Source organism: Glandiceps talaboti, chromosome 12 (genome assembly GCF_964340395.1).
Source record: "Glandiceps talaboti chromosome 12, keGlaTala1.1, whole genome shotgun sequence".
Classification (NCBI taxonomy): domain Eukaryota; kingdom Metazoa; phylum Hemichordata; class Enteropneusta; family Spengelidae; genus Glandiceps; species Glandiceps talaboti.
In genome coordinates, this window is record NC_135560.1 from 18,271,746 (window position 1) to 18,293,340 (window position 21,595).

Below are 21,595 nucleotides of genomic sequence, written 5' to 3' on the forward strand. Positions count from 1 at the left end.
TGATCACATTTATGTTTTCATAAAGTGGTCATACTGGAGAGTTTATTACACTCGATTATTGCTTTTCTTTGTCAAACTGAAAAGGCTTTCATAACTTTCTTGTAATAAACATTACAGTAGGGTACCTACTTCATTTGCGAAACAGTACGTCACGTGAACACAGCTTTGAAACAATGAAGGAATTTCTGAAGCTTTGGTATAAATTAACCATCCGACAAAGCTTGTTAAAGGCCCTTGATGTAACCACAGGTTCTCGCATCTGCTATGTTATCACTAGAACCATAACGATTACATGTAAAGAGGCCAATTCTTTATAGTTCAGGACAGCTCCTTTTCCTAGACATAGCTCTGGTAGACAGTCATTTTATAACCCTAACTAACTATTAACTAACTAACAAACTAACTAACTAACTAACTACTAACTAACTAACTATTAACTAATTATTAATTATCTAACTGACTAACTAACTAACCATATATATATATATATATATATTTATATATATATATACAGTATATATATATATATATACAGTATATATATATATATATATATATATATATATATATATATATATATATATATATATATATATATATATATATATATATATATATATACTATTATTATATATGATATCAATAAATATACTAGGTACGTGAGCAAAAGCTCGATAGGGAGTTATACATGGAAATATTTCCGAATACACTGTATGTTGTGAAATGTCTGTTAGCTGACGCCTCATTCCCTTTGGTCAGCTCACCTATGCCCTAAATGAGCTAATTTTGCAATTATAAAGTGGGGTTAAAGGGAAGTTGAAGCATAGACCCACTTATAAAAGGCAATTATGTACATTTACATACTAGATATACCAATAAGTGTGTTGTGTCGCTAACAGCACCATGGAAACACAGACCCAGAGAGGAAACCAGCACAACAAGTAATGTTTATTTGTAGTCATGATGTGTTCACAGAAAAAAAGAGGAAATTGGCACATAAAACAAATGATGGTTTCTAATCATCAAGATATTTATTCAGTTGTCTCTGAGTCTCAAGAATCGCTGCCTTTAAATTTATCACCTTGATGATAGCTATTAAGCTGGAAATCCGTATTGCTTGAACTGACAAATAAACTTATTAAGTATTAGACAAGATGACAACAAGTCATCGCTCAAATACCACAACAACGCCCTCACTCTCTAATGTATATTTCTTAGTTTGTTCTGTTTACGACAAGGGTACTTTTTTGTTGTCATAGCGATGGTTTAGTCTCGAAAACAATACTTCATTTACAACATACAATAGAATCTGTCATGCATTTAGACTAGTGGTTTTATATACTAGTATACCAACACTTTACAAGGCCACACACACATATTAACTAAATACCACGTAGGATGTGGATCATATGTAGATTTCAATCACGTAATACATATCTGTGTGTGTGTGTGTGTGTGTGTGTGTGTGTGTGTGTGTGTGTGTGTGTGTGTGTCTATTATATATTATATGTTATATATCATAATTATATATATATATATACAGTATACAATATAAGCTTGTTATGTAGCAATAGCATTTCGACCAGTCCTTAGTTTTGCATTTGGTTGGTTGTGTCCAGGTTTGTATGACCATCGTCATATTTAAATCCCATGTTCTCATATTATTGTTATCATATCAATGGAACCATAAGGGTAAGCCAGAGTAAAGCCACCTAGTGGTTTGAACCATCGTCTCTCCAGATGATTTGACTCTGGCCTACCACATGAGTTAAATTGGATAATTTCTTAGTTCTATGGCTCTGCCAAACAACATCGTCGTAAACCAAAGCCTCTTTTACGGCACAACTCTTTTTTTTGCGAGAATGCCATGGAACTGTTTTTCACTCCTAAATTTTAATCCTAGGGTATGTAATCCGAACTAGGACTTTATCAATACGCATAACAATTAAAACATCCCGTTAATATAACTTAAAACTCAAAAGTAGCTTTTCTTGTCCCGAAAATGTGTAAAATAAAACCTAATACGTCGGAACAAAAACATATTTCGATAATTGACATTTCACCTGTTCAGCTAATGTAAAAACATATTTCGATAATTGACATTTCATCTGTTCAGCTAAATTGTAAAACTCAAATCTAGTCACGGGAAAAGAATGGTGATTAAGTTTTCTTGGAAAGTTTAATTGTCCGATAATGAGTGGAAGACATACAATGTTTTTAGTGTTTTTTATTATTCTATTAACGATTTGTGTATAACACGAAATCTCTATTTGTTCCTAATGTTATTTTACAACTCTAGCTAACAAAGCTAACAAAGGATCGATAAATGTCTTTTAACAATGACAATCATTGTGTGCCAATGTCACAATAGGTACATGGCTATAATATGAATAAAATATACCTTCACAGTACACCAATATATCACGTTAGTTCGTTGCTCCGCAATGTGTTAGAAAAATGAGAGCGCCTCCAGTGACCGAAAGAGTTTAGTCTAGTTATACATTATATTATTCTGGTTAAACCTCTTTCGTCTTAGCAAAATGTTTACTTAGAATTGTCCAAAGTTGTGTTTTCATCTCTTAGGATGAATTGTGGGTCCACGGCCATTTTTGAAGGGTAAAGGATATTTAGTTGACATAATCAAAGAGAGTCAATAGTCACTCATCTGTACTTTCTCTGTGTACGGTAATTAGGTAGGTACGATTGCAACTTAATACGAACAGGTATTGAATAGGATGAATGTCAATGTGCTTTTTTCCCGCGTTTTTCATACTTTGTAATTCGTAGATTTCATACTTGCTTGTTTAAGGAACTTATTAGTTCTAACGACTTAAATGTGTTATACAGTGATTAACTCTGGAAGTAAATTTATCTCCGTGGTCTACGATTGCGTTAATTTTTGTTTTTGACTTAGCGTTAAAGTAATTAATTGGCCAACCAAAGCAGTGTGCAGTGAATTTTAGATACATTTATTTTATCGGACATGAAATAGTACGCCCATAGTAGAAAATCACCAAAGGGATATGTAGTACCAAATGGTGGATATCTAGTGCAATAGATATTCAGTACCGAATAACCGATGAATATATAGTACATGGTACCGAATAACCAATGAATATCTAGTACATGTACCGAATAACCAATGAATACCTAGTACACGGTACCGAATAACCAATGAATATCTAGTACATGGTACCGAATAACAATGAATATATAGTACATGTACCGAATAACCAATGAATATCTAGTACCTAATAACCAATACCAATGGATATTTAGTAGTAAATGACCAATGGACAACTAATGACTCACTGATAGCAAGCGGCAATTGACAACTGATAACTTGCAAGAAATGACAGGTGAATATATATAGCAGAAGACCGGATCGAGAAGACCAAGCTGTGTCACACATACATGAATCAACAGGTGGTTGTGGGAGATTGGTTATGACGTCAGTGATAACGGCTTAATGAAAATATCTCTTCTACAGTTATATCACAACACCATGATCGTCCAATTAGAAGTAACTGTCTTGTACAGATTTAGAGAATCCTGGCCCAGTGACGTATAATTTATAGAATGTACACTATAGTTTCTATGCTACGGACATCGAGCATACATATGTATATTATGTAGTACTATATAAATGCCTATGTTGGTATGTTGGTCGGCATCGCTGTTTTTACCGTCTATGGTTTAGTTCGTGCTTGGTCACTTAGGGTTAGCTAAGCGGTGCAGTGTTACGATTTATTCTACAATTATATATGTCTACAGAAAAGCTCCATGCACAGTGTCAAAGGTGAACCGTTATCGTCAGCTGAAGTTATTTATCGCCAGTCACCCAACTTTCCAAGATGTATTGTCCGTTCCACACTGGCTTTGTAATAATGAAAAATCTGAAATCAATTACAGTGCACTACTCATACAATTCCCCCTTTCCTGAACGCTTTGTGAAATGGCATATGTACGGTTTTATAGGGTCGTTGTAACAATACAGAGCCACACTTCTATAGGTATTCTTAATTCAGTATAGTTACACAATGGACCTTGGTAAACACTTCATCTACATATGTGTTATCACAGGTCGTACTTGGCGTGGTAACCACTAGAGCTACCATATGTACACATAGTAACGACGCTTGTCCGCCATAACTCTGTCTTGTCGTCAATTGTTGCCGATTTTAGCGGTCCTATGCCGACATGTCGTCGTACGCAGCGACCCCGACGCCGACAATTGAAGTAAGTGTTCTTGTTAAATGTAAACCTGCTTTAGTTGTGGGATCGACGCGGTTTAAAGACGCGTCTAATATACATACTTACCTACATACATATCTATGAATGTATGAAATTCTACACAATACTAGCTTAACTATTTAGTTGATTGTTTTACAGTATGTCATGGTCTGTGACCACGAAACGTCCTTAGGCGATAATACTTAGAGAACATAGTTAAAAACAACAACTGGCAACTCTTCGGAATATACATGCACCCCATGCAACCTTAGAGTTAGCGAGAGAGACAGTGGGTAATAGTGTTTACTGTATGTATTGTACTGCTCTTTGGTTCACTTCGGCTACATGTAACTTCCTACATATTGCTGTACTTAGGACATCGGACTCAGATGTTGGGGATTGTCAGTGGCATCTGATTAAATACATGTGATATATTTGACAGGAAACCATAAGGTGATTCTAACACATTCATTACTACAGATCGACGATGTTTAAATATACTGGTGTGTATGGTATAATGGGTAAAGTTGCTTTGTAACTATTTAATAGTCTATTGTTGATATTACTCTCATATGCTCGGACCATTCCACAAAGTAACAATTCGTATAGCAGGTTTATAGCGGTTCTCAAAGTTGTTCAAACAAAGCTATACTTTATAGTGTTCCTGTCGAGTTCAGCTGACAACAAAGTCAAAGTAATGAGCTTACGTGAACTCCCACCCCAAAACTTAAAACTTTGAACGTATAGACAGTAAAAAGTATTAATTTATTTGTCCAAGTAGAAACTGAATGATACAATCCCTGTTTTGGCAGTGTTATGACGAAATACTGAACTTCATTGTCAGTTATTACTGTGTCAATGTACTTGCAGTGCTTTGAGCTGTAACGTACTGTCATAGGGACAGTTGTTGTTAGCTACCATAGCATATAGTCCTGAGACCCACCACCGAGAGAACACTGAGGTGTTATCCGTGTATTATCCCACGTCAAAACATTAAAACAATGATACTTTGATTTGCCTGGGACATACATATTCATTTCACGATACTAGGTCTTTCTCATTTACAGAAGAAGACGGTCACCATACTAATCTTCCCAGACACTCTAGAACAGCTAGGATTATGTCCTACAGTAAAGTGACATCGTGGTTGAGTCAGTTGTCACTCAACACAGACATACATACATTAACTGTCATTATGTCGTACGTTCTGATCGCTGATACAGGACAAACTGACCCTCCAATAAATAGACATTTTATGCGTATTTTACAGAGCCTACATTGGCACTACCATACACCCAACAGTTGCTGAGATGCAGTTTACATGTCGGTATGCTAAGGCGCATTGTCTCTATTTAAAATGCATTTGTATGGCTTCTATGAATACGTCTTTGTAACCCATTGCAACAACACTAACCTAACAGTTAATCCCAAATCCTCATCTAGTCCTAGAATATCATTATAGAGTCTATAGACCCTAAATTATCTGATCAGAGAACACGCAAATATTTATCCTGTTCTAATCATGGGCTGCATGCCACTTTCAGTTAAAACCCCACGTAGAATCGTAATATTCTAAAATGAAACTAAAATCAAAGTTTCTGCTGTGTTCCCTGTTTGTGTGCCAGTGTTGCTATTTGTTCGATAACTTAGCCTTCGAACCTTGTTTACAAGGCATTTGCAACACCCCCATCCAGTCAAACTTTAAATGTTGACGGGGCATGTCGTACACCCCTGTCAGAGTTTAAAATGTTGACGGAACACGTTGTATCTCCCCTCCAAACTTCAACACTGCGCGCAGTACAACCCCATCAAAGTCATGGGGGGGGGGGGGTACCGGGTTCGGTATAACCTACATGTATAGTGGTCTGAGCTTTCATCAAAGTTTGTATGAGAAGCTAGTGACGACGTTTAAATACAGAAATAACAAATACATACAGATCTTCAAGGTGTGTATCAATCGTGATCACAGTTTATCATTGACAAATAGCTGGAGATGGTCTGTAAACAAAATAACCCTTACGAATCTCGACTGCCTAATGGTCAACCACATGTTGAGTGTATGTGTAAAGAGAAATGTCTCTATTGTTACCAGTCAGCTTGTTGTCTTCTTTGTACCCTGCACTTCACGTGAAACTGTTTTGTTTCGAGATATGTTGACTCGGTTTTAGATTTAGAATGGTCGTTGTTTTGACTTGGCATTGAACTTTTGGTGTGAAGGTAATCGATTCACATATACCATGTGGAAACCAAGCGTCTGATCTGAAAATATGGGATTTGTACCCTGGTTGTTCTACATCATGACAAGACATGGCTACGGCATCGATTCCATGATGTTCAAAATATGAGTCAAAACGTTAAGACTGGCCATTTTCTCGCAGTAAGCTTATTTGTTAAAATTATCTTGCGCACGAACAATTATATTATCTTCCAATATTTTTCTTCATTCAGTCGGAAAAACTGCGCAACATAAGGGCTATGTTGCTACTCGACTTCGACTCATAGTGACAAGCTCCCTTGAGTCACGAGTATTAGCCCTGTCTAACGACAGAAGACAAATATTGGTGAATGATATATATTTAAAAAATATTAGTCTCCATGCCTTAAATGTAATATTATTGAAAAGAAATTCATTTGATTATTACTCGGCCTCAAGCCAAACTGCAATAAAGGAGAAGATAAGAAAAGTGAGATAGGCATACTAGTAAGATTAAAGTTTTGAATGTCACTATGGCAAAGAAGTAAATAAATGTATATCTATGGATATTACAGAAATGGATACGAAGTCACGGGCTTCTTTTTTATGTCACCATGGCAACACTGTAAACACTGTTCTGAATATCTACGATATTGAATGAAGTCCCCGCATTCATGCATTCTTCTTCTTTTTTCCAGGGATTCCTCGAACCAAAGAATCTATCGAGAATGGACAGAGAAACCCGGATGCAGGAACGAGTCCAGTTAGCGGTGAAGGATTATCTGGATAAATTACAATATAAAGAACACCACACCAGACTACAAGATCGTGTCAAAGGAGCCGTCAAAGATTACTTGGATAAAGTTAAAGACAAAGAAAACAGATCCAAAGTCGCCAGTCATATCCCACATGCTTTTGAAGAAAATACTAGAAAACCAATTTACAAAGGTAACAATTGAATAAATTATATAACTTTCTAATTTATGACGTGGGTAGTGGAATTCCAAAAATGTGCTGCAGTGTAAAAAAATGTGAGCCTATTAATGAGACAAATGTTCAGGCATCTTCCTATAAATCAAAATAAATCATGCTGTTCATTTAAGCTAAGGTGGTCTTTTTGTCAAGGCCTAGTGTGACGTCATGGGTTGATTTTCTCTCTTATAATCATATAATGTAAATTTATAAGAGGTAAATGCAATTCTTCATTTTCAGTAAAAGCTTTGGGAGTTAACATCATCTTGAAAAGTTTCTCATCTATGTAAACCTATCAATATAACCACCAAATACCATTAACAGGAAACCAAGTTTTGTCTATAGTGAAATCGACATCATTGTGAAATGTGTCATTCCTTACTGTCACCATGTTGCATTTCATCAACTGATAAAGGGTCAACAATCAATTAACAGCAAAGTTCCATATATCAACTTATCGCTGAGTTTGATATTTATCGATTTGTATAGCCGATTTTTTTCTTCATAATATTCTGTCAAGGTGGACTGAAAAAACTGAAGACATAACATACATATGTTACACTCGCTTGTTTCTATTGTCTAGGCTTGTGAATTTAAGGATCCCCTCGGCGTTATTCTCTTTGAAACGGAGGAATGACGTACGGACAAGTCTTAGTAACCGTTAACAATTGTTTCCAGCCATGCTGTTAAAATTCCCCGATATCTCTATACAAGCACGATAGAGGCATGTATCCTATACTAAGGGGTAGGGTAAAATTGGTTCAGGTGGCACTGTCGTACAATTAACTCTTGTCTCTTGCAAGGGCTACAAGTGACACATTATGGAATTAATTATAATTGGCCTTTCCTTATGAGTTTTGAAATCTTTCGTTGCTGGGCGTCAAAGGTCAGAGGTGAATGTGTGATGACGATTTGATGAACCTGCATGGATATACCGTAACTGTACAGTCTCATCTAGTGAAGTTAGTTAATCTTCAACTAATCTGACTTTTCCAAGTCAGGTGATCGAACTGAAATCTCTGCAGAATTCGTTCCATTTACATCACTTTTCTCTCTCTCTGCAAATATAAGGACAATGTTTAGCCGTTTATACGAATCCTTTCCAAAGTTCATCCATATCTTTCAATACAACGATCATGATCAATGTCATCAGTAATACCATCCCACGGTCGCTGCCACCACCACCACCACCACCACCACCACCACCACCACCAACAACAACAACAACAACAACAACAACAACAACAACAACAACAACTTCCCCACAACCACCATGAATTAGATATCTCAATTCCTCCGTCCTCCTCCTTCACCCCCCCCCCTCTCTCCCTTTCCCATCCACAACCTCTCATTCTTTGCACCAGATTTCTAACATCAACAACTCGTTAACTATCAGGCAGTACGTAGTCGAACAACGACTTAGCTGTACACGTAAGACTGCGTCATATATGTACACAAAACGTAAGAATGTACAAACTGTAGGGCTTATGTATGATAACAATGCTTAATTGTGTGAACTAGAATTACTATCATTGGAAAAAGAATGGGTTACCAACGACTGAACACAAAGTTAGGCGAGTCACGTGATAATAGGTCTAAATATTTTGTTAGTATTAGTTTGTACCAAGGTAACAGGTTCTTCAGATAAGATGAAATAGCAGCCATAGGTCACAGTGGTCGTGTAAAGGGTTTAAACATTGCTGTGTGTTCATATGGAAAATACGCCCAGTAAATTATAATAGCGATGTATAAAAACACCTTGGCAGTCGCGAACCTACAATGTCATCTCGTACTTACAGACTTTGATCAACGTATTGTATGCCATATCGTTGACAGTTATTAATGTAGTATCGAGTATAGACACGGTGTCTGTTAAGTCGACAATGTACATAATTTTGAACAATTCATCTTTGGGGTGGGTGTTTATTGATCACTCCCGACTGACAAGTACTCAATTGAACCAAAGTACAAGGTGTGCGTTTTTTTATTAACCGCTGAATGGAAAATAGCGGTGTAGTCTAACAATAGTTTGTAATGCAATGCTAGAAGTCCCTCCCTAAGGTCTTTTACAGAGTCTATAGAATAATGACATTGAAAAGATCTGAGTAGTCTCATAGTAAGTCACTACTCAGTTTGTACAATTACTTGTGGATTAAAGATGACGTGGACAACAACGGGTGTCTCGATAACATAAATCCTTTCAAAGCGGAATGCAAACCTCACTAAATGTGTAATATGGGTTAATGTACCCAATAAAAGATTATGAAATATACACGTCTTTTCCTTGGCTGTGTCTTGACTTAGCGAAACTCTCGCGAATTCATATCCCGGATGTCCAATTTAGGTGAGCACCTTAGTCATTAAATACAAAAATATGAATTCTTGTCGACGTAGACCACGTTATGTTTATTTTTCCATTTTAATTAATCACAAACCGGTGTTGTCGTAACTACAAGTTGCGTTGCCAGACAGACGTTCAATGGAAAAACAACTCTGACAAAAATCGATTTGACTACTTTTAAATCAAAGTGCAAAATATATAAGTCGTCGACAAGATCATTCATCTCGTTACCATAGTGATATCGGACAATTTGTCATCGCTAAAAACAAACATCTATTGTTTTATTGATTTACAATATTACACATGATGCCCGGTTGACGTTATCACGTACTTGTCTACAAGGACATAGAACATGAAACACGAACTTTGTATCCAACAATTGTTAACTGTGAAGTTGGGTCACTGTACAAAGTTAAACATCGCAAATATTGACTGGCCTTTCACGACGAATACCAGAAACGAAATAGGTCTGTAAACGAGAACATTCCACCAATAGCTTCAAACCAATGGCGATTGATTAATGAGCTGTTAATATTCATTGATACTGTGTAAGAAATTTAACAAAAGTGTATTGCTAATTACTATTGTTAACAGGAACATTATTCGATTTCTGTCAGTAAATACACATGCCTGCAGTCTCATATACATAAATCTTGTGTCTGTTCATGTCAACGTCTATCGTTATCTATCGATTGTTTATTGTGTCTCGTCGCTTTATTTGAGCTTCATAAACATATACATTTAAATGAAAATCAATATCAAATTCATCCACTTTGTAGTTTAATTGGATCAATTTACGTCAATTATATTCATAATACGCGATGTGTTTGTTTTCAAAACTTATGCACAGTGTGTTCATTGATAATCGACTACAATGTTTTGGATCACGACCTATGATTACTTGCACCTTGGACACGTGTTCATTGTTGCTACGGACGCTCACAGCATAGCAACCTTGCGAGGTCTGTTGTGAGCGACTCTATGTATAGTATATTTGCGAGGATTACAAGTTGAATCGATTGAAAACCCGGACTATTGTAAAGCGAGGAGCAGTTCTTGAACTTAATAAATGTATGAATATCCATGGTTTGTGTCATCAACTATTTATATAGGATCACCGGTTTGACATCTTCAGAGTTTGACACTCTGTTTCATTATGGATTGTATGTAAACATAGCTAAATGGATTTTAATTTCAAATTAGGTGATTCCTGGCAACTAAATTATTTATACCATGGAAAGATAACAACGTAAGTACAGAGTGTCTAGGTGTAAAACTCAATAGGGCAATTTTATTTACGATCGAGCGCGTTGACTGAACGTTCTTGGATTTAATACCCAAAGAGATATGTTAAATTATGAACACTGTGAACAAACTGGAAATATAGGGACTTTATATAGTACCAAAATAGTTTATATTTTAGGAATTGATATGAAAAAGACAGTTCTGGTCTTTTCTGATGTTTTCATTTAATTCTTTCATCTGAAATCCTGTTACAATTCACTAACCCACTGCTACATATACATCGACCATCCTGACCTCCCCATCTCAGTGGCATATGAATTCAACACACACACATACGTATACCCCATACACACACACACCCACACACATAATCACACATACATACATACATACATACATACATACATACATACATACATACATACATACATACATACATACATACATCTCTGTTTCACTTTCTTTTCTCTCTCCTCTTCCATTTCTCAGTAGATTGAGGCAGGAGGAGTAAACATTTTTTCATCAATATATGAAGGGAAAACATTCTATAACATATAAATCCCCTCCTCCTCCACCCAATCCTCCCCCCCCCCCCACACACACAAACATGCTTGGAAATATGAATTACCCTTCACTACCACTCCCATGTTGACCGCACCTCAGCTTATCACTTTCCCAGCAAATTGACCACTCCTACCTATAGCTATCAGGTACCACATGATGAATGATATCGATAAAGTTGATTTTGGGCATCTTTATTTATACTTCCAGTCGGTACCGTACCTCAGACCACCTTTATACCAAGAAATGTAGAAACGACGAGGCGCTGTTAATGTGTCGAAAATTGCCAACATACGGGTACTAAATGGCACTATTTTAAATATATTCATGACATTCTTAACAGTCATCCTTCATAAAGTTCTTGTCATGGTACATAATGTCACTCGTCATCTTCATGTATGATCAACATCTCTGTTCATTGGGTTTATGCTCTCTTTCATCTTAGTTCACGATAGAAAGACGCTGGTGTCTTTCGTTTCACCATCACCACCATGTCTCAAGACATCAAGAGAAGAGGGAGGCATGTATGCCAAACGTAAGACACCAACCAGATCGCCTGAAATAACTATATATATTGTCATGTCTTCAAACAGTTTTAATACCTCTTAACTTATACTTTGCACGAAAAGTCATGGCATAGAAGGGCAAATGAACATTTATAAACGAAAAAAAAAACGACTAGTACCCATATAGATGTGTTGATACACTTACGTATCTTAACGTAGAATGTGCATCGAAAATAAAAATCTTTTAACTTTTGCTGTTACCTTTGTTCAAGAAGACTCCAACCTCATCATTTATATTTGTAAAATCAATACAAAACTTAGGTAATCATTTCGAAATCATTTTTGAAAATGGTATCAAAATCTAATCATTTTAGATTCCAATATGGCCACTGACCTCCATAGACTACTTGAGTAAAGACTGTTCATTTCATAGAAAACAAGACGGTGGCGGTCAAACGAGTCAGCAACAAGCTTTCAAGTGGCAAACTATGGAGAGAACTTTGATTTTCTGGGTTAAAATTTATCCCAGAGGCACATTCTACCTAAAGGGATACGCGTACGTGTGATAGCGTTGCTTGCGTCATTATCGAAGTTTTCAATATTACTTTTAATAGTAGGCCTACACTCAAAATTGAAACTTCAGAATTATATGATAAATCGGTTGACTTAACGTCAAGGCTGGAAGTACATTATACTAACAGCCTTGATTGTCGTCAAACCGTTCTTATCCTATCTCATCAATGTAGTCGACTATAAATTTAAAATCGAGTGAATAAATTATGCCTGACTCGATCGTGCAAAGTAACAATGCTTGTAGCGTTCTGGGTACGCGTTCAATAACCACTTTGCTTTTCATCAGTACCAGAAACAAATAACGCCTCCTTGTAATTGCTAAGACTAACACTGGATTGATTTTTAGCGCTTTAATGCTGATTATGTCATTTGTATCAATAAAAACTGTCATGCATGCTATATCTTATGTAGAACTTGTCAGCTAACAATCTGTCTGTGGTTTTGTTCTGAATTATTAACGTTATGTTGACTAAATAAACATATTTTATTTGTTTACCTAAGCTAAAAGGGATAATCTACAAAAAAAAAATTAATTCGAAACTCATTGATCTATGATTACGTAAATAAATTAAGGGATATTAATGATAAGTTGTCATGGTAATACAAAATATATAAAACATAGTTGCGTCTGTAAGTTTCATGTAACGGAGCGGAGTGTGTTTTCAGAGTCAATGAATTCCAAAGCACACTATCTTAGAGTACAAATGTTAGGTAGTCAACTTCAAATAGCCAAATATACCAATATCAACAAAGTAATGTAAATGTTTGCTTACAACAAACACGTAGACATACAAACAAACAAACAAAGGGGTGAACAGTTATCGTGTTTTGGGTGTACATAGTCTTTGACAGTGTAACCATGACAACTCAAAGTCAACATAAATGTATAGAAATAACAAAGGTCACATTTCTAAACATTCTGTGTCAAAGAACTTGGCGTGTGAGTCGTGTGACGGATCGGAGGTAGATGGTCTTCTACCTGTATGCGTCAAACTACGGTGCACGGATTTAGCATATGAATTTTCTCATTTGTTATCATGTGAATATAATTACCATAATTACATTCTGACACTGATGTCATCAAACATAATTTGCATGGTCTGCAAACTACAGCAATGAGCATATTGTTTTCTTCACCTTTTGAACATAAATCTTGAAAGGGTAATCTTATATTTGAGTGTTTGAGAAGATGACAAAATTAATTTGTCATCCTAGGTTTAATTCAATCATTTTTGTGAGAAAGTATTTTTATAATCTGTCAAAGATCATAATGATAAAACAAAACATTAACTATTAATATACACATTTCTAGATTATTCAACATTTGTAAGTACATTGGCAGAATATATTGGTAAATATTTATAAATCACACGCACACATAAGCACTTGCATACGTACACATGCTAATGTACACGCGCATGCACATGCACTCACACGCATGTCCATATATATATGCGTACGTTTAGGCTTGTACACGGAAAATAACTAGAAAACATGAACTTTGATTTTTATTCATAGTAATCGTGGTAAAATGATGTAGTTAGTAACTTCTATAATTGTACGACAATGTTGTCTTATAGGAGACCACGCTTTGCAAGAAAAGTTGAAGATGATGAAACCAGCACCTAGCAACCAAAGAACGCAAACAACTTACAAGATGGTGCAAAAACCGCCAACACCAAAACAACAACGTGAACACTGGATTGTATGGAGAACCCAAACACCGTCTACACCAGGCAAAGTGAAACCTGTGTACAGACCACTTGTACCACGCAATCGAGCTAAAACCCCAACTCCACCACAGGTACATGAACCAATCCCTGAAGAAGTTTCACCACCCAGACCAATGACGGCACCTGGTATACGGAGGCCCTCCCCACCACCACTTCCTCCTGACAGCCCTGCATTGTCCCAACCTCAACAACAAATACGTCCACGTTCAAAAACACCCGCAGTAAGTGAATATCATGTCACCCAATGACCAAGACAGCTTTAAGTTGTTACAATAGCTACCAAAGCAAACTTTCAAGATTAATTTTTCTGACAGTAAATTAAAAGAAAAAACCATACGACGAAGAAGCAAACAATTCAAATCTAAGTTCACGCAGTAGTAAATTAGTTACCCACTTTATCAAATACAATTTTTTTACGAATGATAATAATATAACAGTACTTCTAAATTGGTGACACGTTTCTCTTTGAATAAAATTATAACGAGTTTTGGCAATTAATTACAATATTTTTACAATCCTTTAAAGGATAAACCAGACGACTTGGAAGCACATGTGACATATGATGGAGAACAATTCGATTCCAATAGTGTCAAACTTGAATTCCCGCCAGCGCCTGAAGTAAGAGAAGTTGCCTGCAGTCCACTGGTTAGTATTCACGTGACTGGTTTGACATTTAGTGCCAAAATATCGTTTAATCATATAATCTAGAAAGTCACGAAAAAACGAGACGTCATTGATACGATAGGCGAACGGTTATCTGCCATGTATCATTACTGTATACATAGTAATATAAACTGTAAATTTACTTGTAATATTAGAGAGCTACTAAGGAATACACATGACGTTTGAACATAGACATTAGAGAGAGAGAGAGAGAGAGAGAGAGAGAGAGAGAGAGAGAGAGAGAGAGAGAGAGAGAGAGAGAGAGAGAGAGAGAGAGAGAGAGAGAGAGAGAGAGAGAGAGAGAGGGGGGAGGCAGAGGGTGAGAGGAAGGGAGTGAGAGGAGGGAGCGAGCGTCTGTCTCTGGCTCTAGTGCTCTCTCTGTCTCTGTCTCTGTCTCTGTCTGCATGCGCTTTGTCTGTCTATTTATATCTCTGTTTTTGTCTGTGTAATGTGTAATGGTTCCATTGTAACGTTGGCAATGTTTGGTGGTTTTGTCCGTTTTTATTTGGACCGAAACACTTCCACGTCATGATTTCCGACCTTACCGTCGTCACGTACCTCACTTTAATCGTCAAGTTACAATTTGACACGCAAGTCTATACTGTACAGTTTGACACATAAATAATCTATCATATCCTGTCATGTTTTACTTATAGTAATTATTTATTACGAATTGAAATCCACACCATGGATATTTGTATTTCACTTTTTGTGAGTAGACATTGATGGATTTGGCATTGTAGTTTACTATATTCAGACTTTATAACATGTACATCAATATTTAATGATATTTACTACGATATCACGTTTGAAGTCAATAAAATGACACTGCATTTAGTAATGAGATGACTTTCCAATAATCTAATGAAAGGAACTGCTGAAACATGTTAGCAACAAATGACATCCGCCATATTGTCTGGTGGGTTGCGCTGAGTGACTATGAAAAGAAACGAACGTGACAGCTTTTACTATGCACCTGCTTACAAATTCCTTAACGTGGCAATAAAATAATACCTCACAAAGTAACCATAGAAACGGAATCTAAACATTCTTTCAGGTGCTTTTCTCGTGGTTACACGCGAGATTGTTGCTATGACTTTCGTACACGCCTATTTACTGACAATTGAAATAGTAGTACTGTAGACTAGTATTAACAGTGTGTAGTATGATGTGAGATTACGGAACATGGCGATACCGTTCCCGCCGATATCTATCAAATACTATTTCAATCCAATGCGATGGTCTTGGCGTCCAAGCCCAGTTAAACATAAAGAGGAAATGTCATACGAACAGAATTTAGGAGGAATATCTTCACCAACACGACTTAAAGTAAGAATTATTCAAAACCCATCTTTGACGGTTTCAAGTCACATAATGTAACGTTTGGTTGTATATTTTGAAGTCATCAAACGCTGTAAAAACAACACTTGTTGTAAACGGTTATATGAAAGTGAAGTAGTTGTATGGAAATTGTTTGATATCGTATGTATGTATGTACTAGTATGTATGTATGTATGTATGTATGTATGTATGTATGTATGTATGTATGTATGTATATATGTATGTATGTATGTGTGTGTGTGTGTGTGTATGTATGTATGTATGTATGTATGTATGTATGTATGTATGTATGTATGTATGTATGTATGTATGTGTGTATGTATGTGTAACTGATACTAAATTGTCTTTCTTTTGTTCTCAGCGACCAGACAGTAGACTATCCACCAGTAGTGTAGTTGCGAGAGAGATGTTTTTACACCCCAAGATGTCAAAATGGGTGGATGTTGCTGATGACTATGGTAAGAACAAGGCAATGTTACAATTTTCTACTTCAAGCTCTGAAACATTTATATCGTGTGATTCTATTGACAAATCTAACATCACGTGGTTACGACCATTCGTTGCCATTCCTTTATTCCTACATTTATTTATTATCTATTTGTTTATATTCATTTATCTACAGAGAAAGAAGTTGTTTATAATATGTTCAAAACACTAAATGGTGGCAAGTCAAAAGCGATGGCTCGATCCCTAAGTGCAAACGGTCACCATGGTTACTCACCCGTTCCACCTCCCCAAAGAGCAGTCAAGTCGGCAAGACTAGCTGCCACTGATTACGGATATGAACGGGAGGCAAAACCTGACCGTGACGGCCATGATGATATGCAAGTCAGAGAATGGATGTCGGAAATAGAGCGACGATTAAATGAGTAAGTCTAATTTCACAGTTCTACACTTTTTTATCCCCTGAAAACGTTAATTTGTTACTTGATCCATGATTTCAATGCAAGACACCTTTTTGTATAAGCTGAGATATTGATATACTTTCTTGAAAATACCATTCTTCCAGCTGTGAATCTGTTACTTTTAGATATTATAACTGTATACATTCACATGGTGAATATGTTAATAAGCTTATTATATGGACACTAATAGTGATCTTGTTTGCCTATGAATACTTTCTACATTCCGTTGTTTCTCACGGTAGCTCGGATTCGAAAAGCTACACTTCATGCACTTGGTGTCAGATGTGCGAGTAGTGTTGCATTTAGACTGTGAGGTACCCCATGTCGCTCCGCCCTCAACGGTCTTGAACTTTTCTAAAAGGGCGTTGCCGATGCGAGAGGGCGTCCCAACATGGCATATCTTGCAGACAGGTAACATTCTGTTGTGCTTTCTTTCAAAGCTTTACTGTTTTGGTCATTAAAACAAATCCCATTTGTCTTACAGCCGTGCCAAGACTCCTCAACCAGAGCTAGTCGCACGTCCAAAGTACAGTCTACCGGTGAAACATCACCATCACCAGATTCGTCCGGGCAGTCGACAAAGGTACAAAAAACCACCTGTTAAGGAGTATGTCCACGAAAACAGCTTCTTTAGTAATGCTAATGCCGGATGCCGTGGCCATTTCATCATCGCTCCAGATTGGGTCTCCGAAGGTCTTACGATCAGAAAACTAGAAGCTCAAGCAGTGGCAAATAAAAGACGGCATCCACCACCTGGTTGCTATTCCGTCAAAGCCTAAGATAGAGGACATCAATATTGTGCAAACTTTTCATATTTACGGATACTTATAAAGTTTCTTATTTTTTCTCGAGAGGGCAAATTAGTAAAAGTACGGGGTAGTCAAGTTTTAGAACGTGAGAAACTCACCATATTGATCATAGTATCCATAACTCACGTACTTCTCGCTACACTGATCAATAGACTGATCGATACACTGATCAATATATCGAATATCGACAATCTATGCAAACACACTATGCACATTAGGCACATTTTGAATTTCACACTGAAGCTATTGTTTCTGTTCATTAACCAATCTTGAAATGTTAAACGCAAATATGCCAGGAAAATTTTATCTTCATTTTATAAATCCAAATGATATGACGATTACACCAATTGGTGTGACGATTACACCAAATGATGTGATTTGTGACGATTACACCAAATGTTTGTGACGATTACACCAAATGATGTGATTTGTAACGATTACACCAATTGGTGTGACGATTACACCAAATGATGTGACGATTACACCAAAATGATGTGACGATTACACCACATACTTTCATAAAGTGCAATTGAAGCCAACTAACCTGCAACAGAACGTCAATTGGCTCGATAGAAATCGTAAAATTATTAATAAACTTTGCTAAATTTTGTCTGCCTTCAAAAATAGAAGTACAGTACCATTGTTACATTTTAAGTTGGTAAGATTTTTGACCATGAAATGTTGCAGTATTTATTTTGTCGAGACAGATGATGGAATGTAGCAAAGTTTTAATTATTTTAACGACGTTCTGTTTCAAGTTAATTAGTTTTTATTGTAATAACGTGTAATTCAATTTTTGGACATTAAGTAATAGTTCAAAACAAAGGTCCCGATTGATGATGTTGGCATGCAGTCGGAGTTCGGGGTTGATATGTGTGTTGTAGACCTAGTGTTACAAATAGTTGAGTCTGATGCCAATAAATACAAATATTGTATGTAGCCCTATTTTGTGATGGAAATGACAGGCTCCGAAGACATGCACAAATATTGTCATGTCACGTGCTTATTCCACGCAAAATCCATAGTGTAAGCCGTCCATGAATGCTTGTGAGAATGAACACTGCCGATTTCTATGACCGTGGTGATGTGATGTGGGAACCAATGAAATTGAACCGAGTTTGACATTGATTAAATATATTTTTAAAAGAACTCTTTTCTTTGCCTGTTTAGCTAAGAATTAAAGTAGGGTTTGCACTACAGGGTTTTTGTGGAAATTTTGCTGTGTTAAGTTGGTGGAAATTTGAAAGACAATTTTAAGCAACACAATCGAGAACAGTATGGTTTAATTCTTTATCTTAGTTTTATACGACATTTCGTAACTTATTCGACATTGCTAAAGTACACACTGAATCAGTGCACATTTCATCTATCACGTGGTCCAGCCATAGAGGGCGTGAAACCATGATCAGTCTAAGCCCCGTGGGCACAAATCTCTCAACAACCTTGCGTCGAGTCACACACAATGGAATATGTTTTGGACATATTTTATTTTGACGAAAAGTCACCTTCTAGAAGTCGAAGGGTCGATATAAACTGTACATTCAAACTTTGCACTCAGTGCGCTACAAGCGTATATGTTCGCGTCGGGTGTAATAATATGATGTTCCCATGTCGGTTCCCTCGCCATACATGTAATGCTTTTTACACCATGCTCATAAATCGTGGTTATCGGAGCTCTTTGCTTTCGAAGATTAAGACTTTTCAACTGCACAAGTCAGGGCACAAATACAGTGTTGAAGACAGAAACGAATTCTAGATAACTTGTTACATGATTATGTGTGAATTTGACAAAACACGTGACATTTTCAAAATCTTTAATATTAAAATGTAAGCTTTCTTTAAAAGTTTATTACAAAATCAAGCAGTATTTTACATTCATGAAAATTTACATTCGCACAGGACATCAATTTTCAGGTTTATTTTTCTGATGATGTAAATATGAACAAAGCATATCACGTGTAAAGCACAGTTTTATGTGATAACTCAACACTATACATGTAATGACAAATCTATAAATCTTTGTGTATTATGCAATCATATTTCTAACAGTTTAAGATTTATCAACCCAAAGACGAAATAGTGCGTGTCGTAATTACTATTTAGCATTGAGATGTATACATTTGATTAAATATTTTGCTTCTTGTTTTTTAAAAAGGGCCAGTTTGAATTTGGCAATGAAATATCGCTGTTTTTATTCGATGAGGAATCTAATTAACATAATATATACAGTATTATGTGGATGGCGTCATGTGCACAGTAACATGACCAGACAGACAGTCAGTCAATCAGTCAGTTATCCAATCGTGAAAGCGTTTGTATATCAGTCACAACATTAAGTATATACCACTGGCTAGATTCATTTTGTTACCGAATAAAGCTCACGCTTTACAACTCAATATTTCGCCTGTTGTCTGTGTTCATTACCATTACATCCTTATTCGTAAGGAAATTATATAAACGCAAATACAGTGAGTTTTATCGACAGAATTGCATGTGCATACTGTACATGTTTAGAGGCATTGGTAATCGTGAGATCTGTTGCATGCATCACATGTAGTCATATTCTGAATTAACGATTAACTGACATAATTTATATTAATTTTTGGGTGAATCCAAAAACTGCCTTATACAAAATAAACATTCACAAACTGTCACCGCATACTCATTTTCAAAGCGCAAATCAACATACAAACGGTGCTAGATGAGGTTTCTGTAACACTGTATTTATTAGACAAAACAATGAATTTCTCATAATTTCAGATGCCACGGTAAAGGTAGGAAGTATTTGACAACCCGACATTGAATAAGACACTTTAGCCAAAGAATGGAAAATAACACACTTTCATGGTTGACAAGTGTTAGGGTGTGTGATATGTACATTGGAAAGCAGCAGAAGAGAGGACTCAAAGAGCCCAGTATTTTCTAGTTTATGATTAGAAATTATAAAATACAATTATAAAATGCATGGTTTAACAATTTAACAAAGGAACCGGAGGGGGGGGGGGGCTCTAAGAAATTGCTTCTGTGACTTGTTGACATTAAAGTAACACGGACAATGAACACATACATACTATGCTTACCAACTATAACGTAATCGTGATAGAGATGGCTGAGTGTGTACCGGGGGGGGGGGGGTTATGTACGTACCAACATGGATGTATTCTCCCCTAATACACCCATGGTACCAAAACGGGAATACCTAACGAAAGCGTTATACCAGTTGTTCGACATAATTCAACACGTGTTAGTAGTTGGTGTTATAATAAGGATATTTCAATCTGAAGCAAATGTATCCATCAAGAACAAAAAAATGTTAAAATAGCATACTGCACCCCTCGGACTGCGCTCCTCCTTTGGGTTTCCATATCTATGCTGTGTGATACCGCCCTCCTGCGGTATACAAATGTACATATCTTTTTCACGTCGGGATCCAATCGTGGCTTTCACCAGGATGTTTTGGTCATGGCATTTATCTCTCAAGCCTCAATACGATTACTAATATATGTATGACAAGCAGAA

The 21,595-nt window shown here is 36.4% G+C and overlaps 1 protein-coding gene across 2 annotated transcripts; it reads left to right on the top strand.

The window, feature by feature from the left end:
• Positions 1-4,105: 4,105 nt before the first annotated feature.
• LOC144443398 (uncharacterized) lies at positions 4,106-20,442 on the top strand. 2 transcript variants are annotated; one of them, XM_078132865.1, is made up of 8 exons: positions 4,106-4,239; positions 7,126-7,375; positions 11,992-12,081; positions 14,206-14,579; positions 14,884-15,003; positions 16,724-16,820; positions 16,985-17,231; positions 17,752-20,442. In XM_078132865.1, the coding sequence occupies exons 1-8, from the start codon at positions 4,201-4,203 to the stop codon at positions 18,044-18,046; spliced, it is 1,512 nt and encodes a 503-aa protein (XP_077988991.1). In that variant the 5' UTR covers positions 4,106-4,200; the 3' UTR covers positions 18,047-20,442. The 2 variants fall into 2 exon arrangements, with proteins under 2 accessions (XP_077988991.1, XP_077988992.1); XM_078132866.1 differs by lacking the exon at positions 11,992-12,081.
• Positions 20,443-21,595: the final 1,153 nt, after the last annotated feature.